Genomic DNA, 12,818 nt, shown 5'->3' on the forward strand with positions numbered 1-12,818 from the left:
TGATCCAAGTTTCATACTCCATATGTAATCAACTCTGGAGAGTTGATCAGATGATAGGTTAGCCTTGTGTATTTTCGTTTATTAATAGCTCATTAACAGGCTCTTTTGTTACTCTGGAGGATGGTACCCAATCCAAAGTATGTGGAATGGGTACTATTTATACAAGTCCCTCTTTCATTATTCTCTGTTTTATTTGTTCCAAAATTTCCTTTTAAGTCTTCTATCTATTGGTGAACTTACCAAATATTTTAATCGTTGCATTACTTTCTATCATTCATATTGTGTTTCCTAGGATGAAAAAGATGATTGATGGAGGACATGAGCATGACGAACTGTACTATCTTGATCGTGACGTTGTGGGTGTAATAACATAAAAATACATCTTAGCTTATCAGTGGCACTATCGCCTCGGTCATCCTTCATTAAAGATTCTGAGGGTGTCATTCATCCCTTGTCGTCGATGTCATGTCTAGAGTGTGACATGTGTAAGTTGAGTAAGTATCACAATGCTACTTTTCCACCATGTGTTGAGAAGCGTCGTTTGATTCCTTTTCCTTTAGTTTATTCAAATGTTTGAGGTCCAATTAAAATCTTTAGTAGGTCCGAGTTTAAGTGTTTTGTTACATTTATTGATGATTGTTCAATAATGACATGGCTTTATTTAATGAAGATAGACCTGAATTATTTTCTATTTTTAAGACTTTCCATATAAAAGTGTAAAATCAGTTTAATTCGGAAGTGTTTGTGTTTTTTGTTTGAATATAAAGGGGAAAACATTAAAAATAAAAATATAAAAATATAAAAATATAAAAAGATGAAAAAGCCACATCATTAATTGCCTATACATGGGGGGCCCATTCCGTTGGAAGCCAATTGACCCAAAACACAACCTCATTCACCGAGCTACTCTTATTGGAGAATCATCTATCCTTCCACTCCTTCCAAATGGCCCAAAATATGTACATGATAAGGAGCCTCCATGTCACTTTACCATCTTTGCCCAATCCTCCCCCATGCCACATCCAAAGGACATCCTTTACTGACTTCGGCATAACCCAAGACATCTTCATTGCCACAAAGTAGTCCCACACCCTCGAGTGAAAAGGCAATGGATAAACAAGTGATCATTAGTCTCCGATTCACTCACACATCAAACAAACGTTAGGAAGGATGAGGGATCTCCGTTGGAGATTATCAATCGTTAGGACTCTCTTCCTTCCCACCAACCAGACAAACCGCCACTCTAGGAGGATCCCCATAGGACCAATGTTTGAAAGGATGAGATTGACCGGAAACTCTCTCTACAAGATGAAGACCAGAAAAAAAAAAAAAAAAAAAAAAAAATTGCACGGTAAATATCCCAGAAGAGTGGTGAGTCAACTTGCAAAGGAGAAGGGATCGCTAGCTTAAATCGATTTAGAAGATTTAGAAGCTCACACGCCTTTATATCGTATAGGTTCCTCCGACAAGGGAGATTCCAAACCACCGCACCATTGACAATAGAAAAACATCTGTCAACCATAATGGAATGGTTGGTAGCAAGGAGGACTAATCTAGGGAAGGCCTCTTGGAGCGCCACATCACCAAGCCATACATCGGACCAAAAATGAATGCGAGTTCCACTGCTCAAGGAGTACATGCCCCAAGCTTTTAGTCAGTTTTTTTTTTTTTTAAATAAAAAATAAAAAAAGGAAAATCTTACATTAGCCATTATACGTACACACCCACAACAAAACGGGGTTGTAGAAAAAAAAAAAATCGTCATCTCCTTGAGGTAACTTGTGCTCTCTTAATTCACATGGATCATGAATGTTCCTAAGAATTTCTGGAGTGGTAGCACATGTAGGATCCTCAACGAAAGGTGAAGGTGTTAAGTATAAAGAACATGACTCATCTCTAGCACCTTGGATGGTGCAGCCGAAGTAGATTATATGGAAGAGGTGTATCCAAAGGTTAAGGGGTAACATGATGAAGCTCATAACGAGCCTCCCCCTCATAGGAAGACGAAGAGAAATAAGGAATTTCTTTCAAGAATGTAACATTAACACAAGTATATACATGACTGGTTTGAAGATCAAAGCATGCGTACACCTTTTGTGTGTGAGAATACCGTAGAAAAACACACTTGGTAGCACAGTTATAAAGTTAATTGGATTGTGGGTCATTTTTCTAGACATACACTGTGCATCCAAAGACATGGGCTGCCAAAGGGAATGAAACATCATCAGGAAACGAAATAGAAAATGGTGTTTGTCCATGAAGAATAGATGATGGTTGTTGGTTTATCAAATGGCATGCTGCAAGAATAGCAGCACTCCAAAACTGTTTGGGAACATCCATGTAGTTTAGGAGAGATCTTGCTACCCCAAGAAAGTGTCTGTTCTTCTGTTTCGTAACCCTGTTCTGTTGGTGTGTGTAGGAACATAAAGTCTGATGCATAATGTTAGCAGTTGTGAGGTAAGCACTAAAGTTGTGTGACATATATTCCAAAACATTGTTAGAATGAAGACATTTGATTTCAGTCTGGAATTGATTTTTTGACTTTGGAATGGAATAACTTAAACATATCAAATACCTTAGAATGATCATGCATTAGAAATACCCATGTCATGCGAGAGAAGTCACCAAGAAAGGTAATAAAGTACTGAAATTTATGCATGTTGGATATCCGAATGGGCCCCCAAACATCAGAGTGAACTAATGAGAACGGAGAATGACTATGATTGATAGTCCTCGGAAAATAAGTAGATCTACATGCCTTGCTAACTGACATGCTTCACAATTAATTGAGTCTTTCTCTTGACAATAGGGGACAAGTTTCTTAAGAGATTCAAACAAGGGATGACCAAACCGGGCGTGCCATTATAGAGGTGATATATTCTTGTCATTGCCAGCACTGAGAGCTATTCCAACATCCCTTGGTTCAAAGTAGTAAAGACAATGTAGTTCACGCCCCCCACCAATTATTGCCTTTGTTTTGAGATCGTGAAAAACACAATGCCAATGATAAAAGGCGATTGAGCAGTTCATTGTTTTGGTTATCTGGCTGACAAACAAGAGATTTAGACAAAATTTTGGTACATAATGCCCAAAAGGCAGCTATATCTGTACTAGGCAAGACAGTTCCTTTACCAAGAGCAGAAGATGATGAACCATTGGCAAGAGACAGAGGTGGGCAAGAAAGGTAGGTGTTAACAGAAGAAAACTGAGATTTATTGCCTGTCATATGGTTAGTGGTTCAGAGTCAATCACCTGAGGTGATAAACTAGAGAATGCAGCTAGTGGGGGTAGAAAGAGAGTGTCACAGCGTTCACAGCGTGTTTTTATGTAGAAGTTTCTCAAGATCGGTGCAAGAGATTGTTGTAGAATCTGTCCATGTTTCAAACATAAATGTAAACTGTCCATGCAGATGCAGCAACAACGAAGCCACCATGTGCAATCAGCAAATGTAAACTGTACCACAGTCCTTGATCACAATAGCAATTAGGAAATTCCACAAAAGGTCTAGCGTCGAATTAACAGATACCACATCAGTACAATGTGAAATATCTTAGCACCAATAATCATCACCAAATAACATGCACATTGGCTGTTGTGTAGGATCAAATCAATGACCTAACCAGCAAACCAACCAATGAATAGCAGCGGTGGACAAATGGCAGTTAAACAATGCGATCAGAAACAACCACCCCCCGATCACAGTTGATCTTGATAGTCAAGATGATCAGAAACGGCAGCAGATGATCAGACTCAGTTCCAGCTATCCTGCTGGTCACGATGGGCCACCCCAACAACGATTAGAAACCTCAAAGGAGGAGATCAACGTATACCATCAACACAATGGAGATGTAATGGATCTGACATAGATCGAATGTGGGCCACTAAAGGAGCAAAAACAAAGAGACGATGGTGCGGACTGCAAATCTCCATGCACGAATGATGATCATGTAGTTGCAGAGAACAACACCCATGCATAGCCACAATCTAATGGATCCAATGTCGATCGAGCAAACACCAAGAGATGACGGTGCAGATCACAGAACTCGATGCATGAATGATGATAGTGTAGTTGCAGCAAACAATGCCCACCAGTACAGAACAACTAATGTCAGCAGCAATCAACGATTAAATCATTGTTGGGCAGTGACCATGACACGTCTGACGTGTGGGCCAGATGAGTCCAATGATGTGTCCAGTGAATACAATCAAGAAGCAGATGGGTCCAATCATACGAGTGGTTGGACAAATACAATTAATGATGTGGATAGATGAGTCCAGTGTTCAGATGAGGTGTTGAACTCCACACTCAGATGTGGACTCCACGAAAGAGGTTAGATGAGTCCAGCAATCAGTGATCATGGGACAAAAAGAGATCAGGACAGATCAGCGATCACGGGACGTGTAGGCCAGATGAGTCCAATGATCATGATCTCCTCAAATGGGTGTAGCAATCACGATTACGTGTGGGCCAGATTTGGCAGCAATCAATAAACGGCAAATGGAGCAGCCATGAACACTGATAACGTTGATAATAGATGTGTTCACGATCATCTAACAATGGTTATCACAAACAAATTGACGAGATCAACGCGATCATAGGTGTGATGTAGCAGCACTGATCTCGATCTTCAGATGGAAAGATAGTGATGAAGCAGTGATTTATGGAAGAAATCACCACAGCAATGTCTTCTAGTGTTTTAAAACTGGCCAGGCACACCAGCAATGGAAGCAGTAATGGCAACGGTGTCACTAGTACAACAATCACAGTTGATGGTGAATTGGTGATACAACGAACATAGGCCTTGCGATAACAAATTTGGGTCACACGAAGAAGAGACTGATCACACAATGCTGCTTCAGCCAGAAACAAGATGTCTCAAGAGATAAATATGCTTTCTTCCCATTTGGCGCAGTAAATAATTTATTTCAATAAGCAATACTTTCTTTGAGAACGTTCCATTTTACTCACCTCAGGAAGCAAGTTTACAATTTAGGGGGAGTCTTCCATCACTCACACTGGTCCTCTTCCTATTCTTTTTCTTGATACATTTTGATGAGGACATCACGTTACGTACACCCTTACATACGTATCAGAAGAGGAGGCAGGCCGCACCAATTTCCCTGTAGCTAGGCGAGTACCCGTGATCGTGCTGAAGGCCTCATGTGCATGTGCGAGCATTTGGAAGATCCCACACTGGGAAGATGCACATGAGCTGCTTTATGGAGTGATCCAGACCGTTGGATCAGAGGGATGCGACGATCGGGCCATTGGATCTGATGATTACATGATCAGGCCATTGATCATTAATTGTCCACATCAGTTTTACACTTTATCATCTTTTAGGATTTAGTTTTTTTATTATTTTATATTTGAACACATTATGAGTATTTTGGTTAATTTTATTTAGACTACGGCTATTTTCGTTAAGATTCACAAGACGGGGATTATTGTAATTTTTAGAACTTCTTAGATCTATAAAAAGAGGGAGGGCATGTGACCTCTCTCCCATTAAATTTTGTGATTTTAATATATATATATATATATATATATATAAGAGAGATAGAAAGAGAGAGAGAGAGAGAGAGAGAGAGAGAAAGCTCTTACTGTATTCTTCCATCTTCATGCGATTTGAAGATACTTTCATGCAATTTGGAAGGAAGATTAGTGCAAGGCTAATCTTCATCAACGAAGGTGTGAGGTCTCCATCTATCCCTACACCGTCATCTCTTTTCTCCCCCATTCAGGTAGTTTCATTAGGTTCTTCATTCTCCCCATCCCAGATCTTCGTCTTCTCCCAAATCCAATCTTCTCATACCCATCCACAATCCAAACCTTAACCGACCTAAACCCATCCTCCCACGCCAAACGTGTGACCGTAAGGCCACACGTGTAAATCCCAGCTACCCCTTTTGATTTATCACCATCGTTATCAAAACCCCTTTCTTCCATCCCAGAAACCCTAACCCTAAACCGAAAATTCCCAATTTTCCTACTTTCCCAAATTACCCAAACCCTAATTTTCACCCTACGTTGTATTAGGTTTCCTATTTTAAAATAGACTATACCCTATGATAATTGGATGTCCCTACATCCATTAGATCCTATTTTGTTTTTATTTAACTATCTTGTGTTATGATGTTGGTAGCTTAGGCTAGGATTATGCATGATATTTTTTTGATTTTTTCATGATATTTGTGATGATTATAGTGATGGTCTTTTTTTTTTCTTTTTGTTAAATACCTTAATTCGGCTACTTGGTCTCACAAGTTAAATGGTTCATGCATCGGTCCTGCATCACATTTGTTAGTGAATCAATCCCCTTCTTATCCAGTTAATGTACAACCGAGTCTTAGTCCCTCTTTCTGGCTTCTTCTCCAATCGTTGTTCTATCAAGGTATGCTGAAAGTACACAGACATATGTTCATAGAAAAGAAAGGGAAAGGACATTCCTTCATGATCACCTTCAATATGATGTTCTAGAGCCAAGTATGAGCTCTCAGATTCCTAATGCCACTCCTTCCAAAAATGATCTTCTTATTGCTTTGCACAGAGGAAAACAAACTTGTACATCTCACACAATTTCCAATTACATTTTCGACAAATCTCTCACTCCTCATATAAGGCCTTCACGTCTTCTATTTCTTCTATTATATTTCCTTCATGAGTTGGTTAGGCCTTATCTCATTCCAAGTGGAGAGAAGCTATTCTTGATGAAATGCAAGCTCTTGAATAATAATAATAATAATAATAATAATAATAATAATAATAAGACATAGGAGGTTAGGGTGTAAATGGGTCTTTACTTTGAAGTATAAACCTGATGGTGAAATACAGAGATATAAAGCTCAATTAGTAATGAAGCGGTTTACTTAAACCTAGGGAGTTAATTTTCATGAAACATTTGCTGCAGTTGCAAAGCCAAAAACATTGTTTGTGTTCTTCTCTCTCATTGCTAACAACTCATGGCCACCTTTTTTTTCTTTTTTTTTGATAGAGAGAGAGAGAGAGAGAGAGAGAGAGAGAGAGAGATACAACTCATGGCCACTTCATCAACTTGATGTCGAAAATGGATTTCTCCATGGTGATTTAAAGGGAAGAAGTCTGAATGAACCTTCCTCCTAGGTTCCATTCCTTTATTGGTTGGTTTGAACGATTCAGTGCATCCATGTTAAAGTTCAGGAATACTTGTAGTTGTGCAAATCACTCCCAATTTATCCGACGAAGCATTGGGATCACAATTGCCATTGTTTATTTTGATGACATTGTTGTTCCTTGTGATGATTTGGAGGGAATTCATGGAGGAACTACGAGTATCCTCTATGGAGACTCACTAATGAAATGGAGGAAGCATTTGATTTGTCGATTCAATTGTTGCCTCTTTTTCCCTCACACATTAGTCTGTGAACTCTAAGGCAGATTGTGTAGCTAAGGATGGTTTGCACCTAAGGGAGCTTTTGATCATTGAATTAGAGAGAGAAGAGTAGCAGTAGGTAGGGTTCCATTTGGTCTATGTTAGCTTTGTTGGTTTTAGCACTTCAGTCCTCTAGTTGTATTATGGATGTTGTATCTTTTACTATCTTCTTTAATAAAATTGAGCCATTCATGAAAAAGCTTGGAAACTTAGGTTGTGTCACGCACAATCGAAACAACACTCTCCACTTATATATTATATAGACCTTTGGCAGCTTTTAGGGATGTTCCAAAGCATTTACAATTCATTATAATGGATTTTCTTGAAAACTTCATGGGCGTACAAATGTCTATATACTTCTTCCCTAGTCCTCAAAAGACTTAAAAAATGACCAATTCTCTAGTCCTCAAAAGACTAAAAAAATGACAAATTGGCCCCTTCTCAGACCAAACTTCCACAAATTACAAGAATGGATATGAAAAAAGACCAAACTACCCCATGCATAATGGATGGAAGTTGTTAGTCAAAGTTAGTAAAATATTTCAATATAAGTGAATGCCATTTTAATTATTTCCTCTAACAAACAAGACAAAAAATAAGAAGCATAATGCAAAGACCAACAATTCGAAGGAATAGAAACAATAACTAGAAGTCAAGCATACAATGCCATGTCTTTGAAATGTTGTAGCTAGGGGCATCTTTGACTTTTTGAAGAGAAAGGCATAGTGGCTTAGTGAAGGATTATCGAAGAAACACTAGCAATTTGTTGTATTCATATGTGCATTGAATGCATAGGGGGATTTGGGCAAGGGGGATCCTCTAAACACTAAATCCTCAAAAAAATTGGAACAACGAGGCTTGATTATGGATTAGGTGCAAAATCAAATTAAAAGTATTCCCTTGACAATATGGTTGTTAATTGTGCACTAAAAAAGTATCACTCTAGATTTTAAATAACTCATAGGTCTTTAGTCCAAGTCTCTGAGGAGAAAAATGATAATTAATAAGAAAATGATACATCTAAGCAATGTCCCTTTTTTTATCCAGGTATTTCAGTACCTAGGTCAGGTAATCCAGCCACTTTGAAGGATATGAGCATCATAGATGGAGTATGCCCATGCAAAATGGAAAAAAAAATAATAATAATAATACTAATAATAAATAACAACTGAACTAGTTTGTCCTCACAGTTCCTAATGATAGAAATGCATGTATGCAACCCCATGTATTTGCATGTTCCATCAACTGTGCACAACGATTCCCATTATTTCCACCCATGGCACGTACAAAGCATCTAATTTGGTCATCCCTTGTTCTACTACAAAACCAGAGCTTGTCCAAAATAATTATCAGATGCGTATGCTTGTGATGCCAAAAGGCTTTCAAAAGAGTACTGCAAATTTCATAGTAAAAGCAGCACTTTTAAGAAGATTCAACCAGTTATTTCAAATCCAGTTCTGTTTGGCATTTTACCACACTGAAGCAATGCAACAATTGATTTTTTTTTTCCCTTTTCTATTAAGGAAATGGAATTAAAATATGTGAAAGGTTTGTGTGGGCACTGTATGCACTGAGGGTAGGCGCTCACATATCCCCCACCATCCCATATTGGTGAATGAGAATAGTGACATGCATTTCGAAATGCAGTCTTTTGAAATTAACATTTTTTTGAAATGCTTCCTAAATTCCACCATCTTCAAATGGTGGGAGATTCATGCTCACTACATTTACAAACTGTTCGAATTGAAGTGATGTGCTGTTGAAATAATCATCGGTCCATTGTGTAAGATGAGCATGTCCAAAAAATCATCATAACACAGCTTGTAAGCAGAACCAAGAAAAATGATGTAGCAATCACCATACCAAGAAATCTGGTCTTCGCCCTCCTTGGGTGACTGTCTAAAAACCTCCTCAACCGCTTGCTTCAGTTGCAAAACCGAGGCTGTCCTCGAAATCTGAACCTCTGGAAAAGGTGAAAACAGTCCGTGCTTAAAAAAGAAAAGGAAATAGAGCATAGGATTAGATAGAGATGAAAGGAGGGAGTGGAAAGGACATCACCGAAGCGAGAACCGTCCAATTTGAGGACAGAGAGCTTGAGGAGCTGCTGAGGGAGCTTATGGTAGGAGAAACTACGGCGATTATGATATTGGCGACGGGCGAGGATATCATTATCATCATCATCGCCGTCCCTGTTGACGGATGCCAAAGGGGTGCAGCTTCGACAACGCCGAACCTGAGAAAAGCTTCGCATAATCTCTCCTCCTTTCCAAACGCTCTCTTCCCCTTTCCTTTTTCTTCTCTTTCGGGATCAGACGACAGAGGCTATTTGAGATTGAAGGAAGGAGAAAGGAGATGCTTGAGACAGAAGAGCACGTATTCCTTTAGAAGGTGTCCTTACTTTTTAAAAAAAATTTATTTCTTTCGTCTTTGTGATTTGGGGTGGGTTCGCGAAGAAGGTAGAAAGAGGATTGCAGAGAAAGAAAGGATTAAAGAATCACATTTGCTTAATTTCCTTTGGTTCGTTTCGCTTGGAAAGCGGTCGGTTACATCGCATCGAGATTTTCGCCTCCATGAACCATCCAACGTTTAGATTTCAAAAATTAGGTGCTGCGATGACTGCCGACCGTTGGATGGAAGGCGTTCGAAATGAATTGCAGATGGCCCGAATATTGCCACTTCCGGATGATCATAGCCATCTAATTAAAGGCATGAAAGATAGGAACGGTAAGAAAATGGTACACCATCTGATATTTACTGTGTTCATCCCAATGCCAACTCTTGTGAAAGCCATTCATTGTGAGTTACGTGTGCTCTGGATGGAATTGCGCGGTGCACAAGAAGATTTGTGGGGATACGCGAGTAGGATTCTACGATGTTGATATTATAGCTGGAATGCATCTACCGATGTCATGACATTTATTAAATGGTTGATTGAAGAATGGTCATGTGAAAGTAGCCATAGGACAAATGATGAGAGTAAAAGCAAAGAAAGCCGTATAACGTTAAACGGTTGCAATAGTCAGGACATTGGGGAAGCATGCAAATGACCACGGTAATGATATAAATACCGAGGAATTCAATAGTAGATTTTGTCTGGTGCCAACCCAATCAAACTCAATATATTTTTCAATTATCCTCTTAATTACTCTTCATTTACATTCCTTGGTGTAATCACTCTACTTTTCTACCCAGCTAATTACATTTCTTAATATAAACCTTTACTTTTATGCATATTGTTTACATTCTATAGTATGCGTAGCAGTAATCAAGTATCTATTAATCTTAGCTATAATTTGGGTGTACGCTCATATACTGGATTCAACTCTCCTCTTAAGAAGATATTTCACAGCTGCTCTTCGCGATCGACTATAAGGATTCCTTTCTCGATTTTTTATTTGTATTGAAAAATCCTTTCGTACGAAAGGCAAAGGTGTAACCCATCATCAGATGACGAATCCTACCCTTTGAATATTGCTTGATCCTATTTACATACTGAGCGAGTGGCTGAATAGGTGGCCAATCTCATTCGATCTCGGTCATATACTGTGTATCTGCCTATCTCGGTGGTTAGGGTCATAATTGTTCAGTTTGAATTGAGCTGCAAATTCAATTTTAGCATACCCGCACTTATCACGTGACTAAATTGGAAAGAGAACAAACAACAAGCAACAGTTTGGCACGTCCAGTGGGACCCTGTCTCTAACTTACTGGCATAACATTGACAATTAGAATTATGAATACGAGTAATTGAATTGTTGGGGTCAAACCTTCCACACCAACTGCACCACCTCCGACCAAGGACGTGTCGGTTCAAGCAGCCCTTGAAGTGTTAAATTTGAATAGTATCCCAACACTCAATACCGAAAATTAAGAAGGGGCGTCGACCTCTTTGACCATTTCTCCTGAAGAGATAACGGTTGTACTATGAGATGTACAACTAAGTATCCAACATGTTCAGGAATACAGAAGAGCCCAGGTCGAGCAATTTTATATTCAAGTTGAGAACACTAACAGATACATGACTAGCCATACCAAAACCACATATCGATTAATGGCTATGATGACCGAAAGAATACCTGCGGCAACGCACTATAATGATGAAGGAAGCTCTATCAGTAATACGGTAGAGCCACCATCAATGCCTCCCCCAAAGTGAAACCAACCACCAATTCTAGTTCAAGAGATATGGAATGCTTCGCCACTCGCTGAACTCAGGTGACCAGAGCAGGAAGCTAGGAATTTAGTTCTTGAAGTTTGGAATTAGGATTTACCAATAGGGCATAATCTTCAACAATTCCCTAGGAACCCATTGTTCCAAGAGGGACCAAACCAAGTCCTGATCCACCACCGAATAATGAGCCTCAATGAGTGAATCGTGACCAAATCATGAAAATGGTCCAGGAAGTTGCAAGCCAAATACTTGACCACAATACTATTCCGATCTATGATAAGTCCTATCCTGAATGGATCGATCAGGAACATCCGCTGCCATGGAATTATTTACTAGACTTTGCCCTATTTTCAGGTGATCCGAGTTAATCGACTATCAAGTACGTTGGCCGATTTACCATGCAGTGTGGGGAGCTAGCAAATGATGACTATTATAAGCTGCAATTATTAGGTCATTCGCTAATGGCAGCGGCTTTCACGTGGGATTCCAACTCATTGCCAAATTCGATTCATACTTAGCAAGAAATAGAAGAAAAATTCTACGCTCAGTTTCTCTCTAAGAAAAGGGAAATAACCATGGCCGATCTCGCTTGTTTCCGACAGCTACCAAGAGCAACTTGGAAGAGCTAGATTGCCCAATTTAAAAGAGTGAAAAGTCAGTGTAAGGTCGTTAAGACCGAAGCCAAATTTATACAGCTTGCACAAGACGAGCTTGAACACAAACTCCATAAGAAATTCATTGGAATGAAGTTCATGAACTTGTATGACGTGACTAGGAAGATCTCCAGGTATAAAGAACTTCTTCAGGAGGGTGCTAGGCAAAAGAACTCGTCAATTGGAACATATTACCATGACCCAAATTACCAGGTTGCGATTGCCGAAGTAGTGGGTAAAAAGCCACTCAACTACTCGACATTGGTTAAGGCAGAATCGACCACGTCAACTACACAAAAAGCTCAAAAAGTATATACTTTCGATATCATATGGGCTAATGAGATATTTGAAAATTCTGTTGGTCGGGAAGTTTATCAAGATCCCCATAGACCATAATGAAAAATAAGCTACAGATGTCTTAGCTGGGGAGGGGGGATGAATAGGACTAAACCAATTCCTTATAATAAATTGTGAAAAATATATTCTCAATTGCAAAAGATATTGAAACCTTGATTTCAACTATGTCATAGGACAATTTTAGGCAGGACAACCTTATTTCACGAAGTCCTTGAAACCAATCTT

General features: G+C 39.2%; 1 protein-coding gene across 1 annotated transcript in view; it reads right to left on the bottom strand.

The window, feature by feature from the left end:
- LOC131255411 (uncharacterized) overlaps positions 1 to 9,999 on the bottom strand; it is a 53,381-nt gene extending 43,382 nt beyond the window's left edge. Inside the window, exons 1-2 of the mRNA XM_058256122.1 lie at positions 9,471 to 9,999; positions 9,276 to 9,375 (exon numbers count right to left, since the gene is read on the bottom strand). Coding sequence (XP_058112105.1) covers positions 9,276 to 9,375; positions 9,471 to 9,663 — 293 coding nt within the window. The 5' untranslated portion in view covers positions 9,664 to 9,999. The remainder of the gene's footprint in view (positions 1 to 9,275; positions 9,376 to 9,470) is intronic.
- Positions 10,000 to 12,818: the final 2,819 nt, after the last annotated feature.

The sequence above is a fragment of the Magnolia sinica genome, chromosome 9 (genome assembly GCF_029962835.1).
Source record: "Magnolia sinica isolate HGM2019 chromosome 9, MsV1, whole genome shotgun sequence".
NCBI classification, from domain to species: domain Eukaryota; kingdom Viridiplantae; phylum Streptophyta; class Magnoliopsida; order Magnoliales; family Magnoliaceae; genus Magnolia; species Magnolia sinica.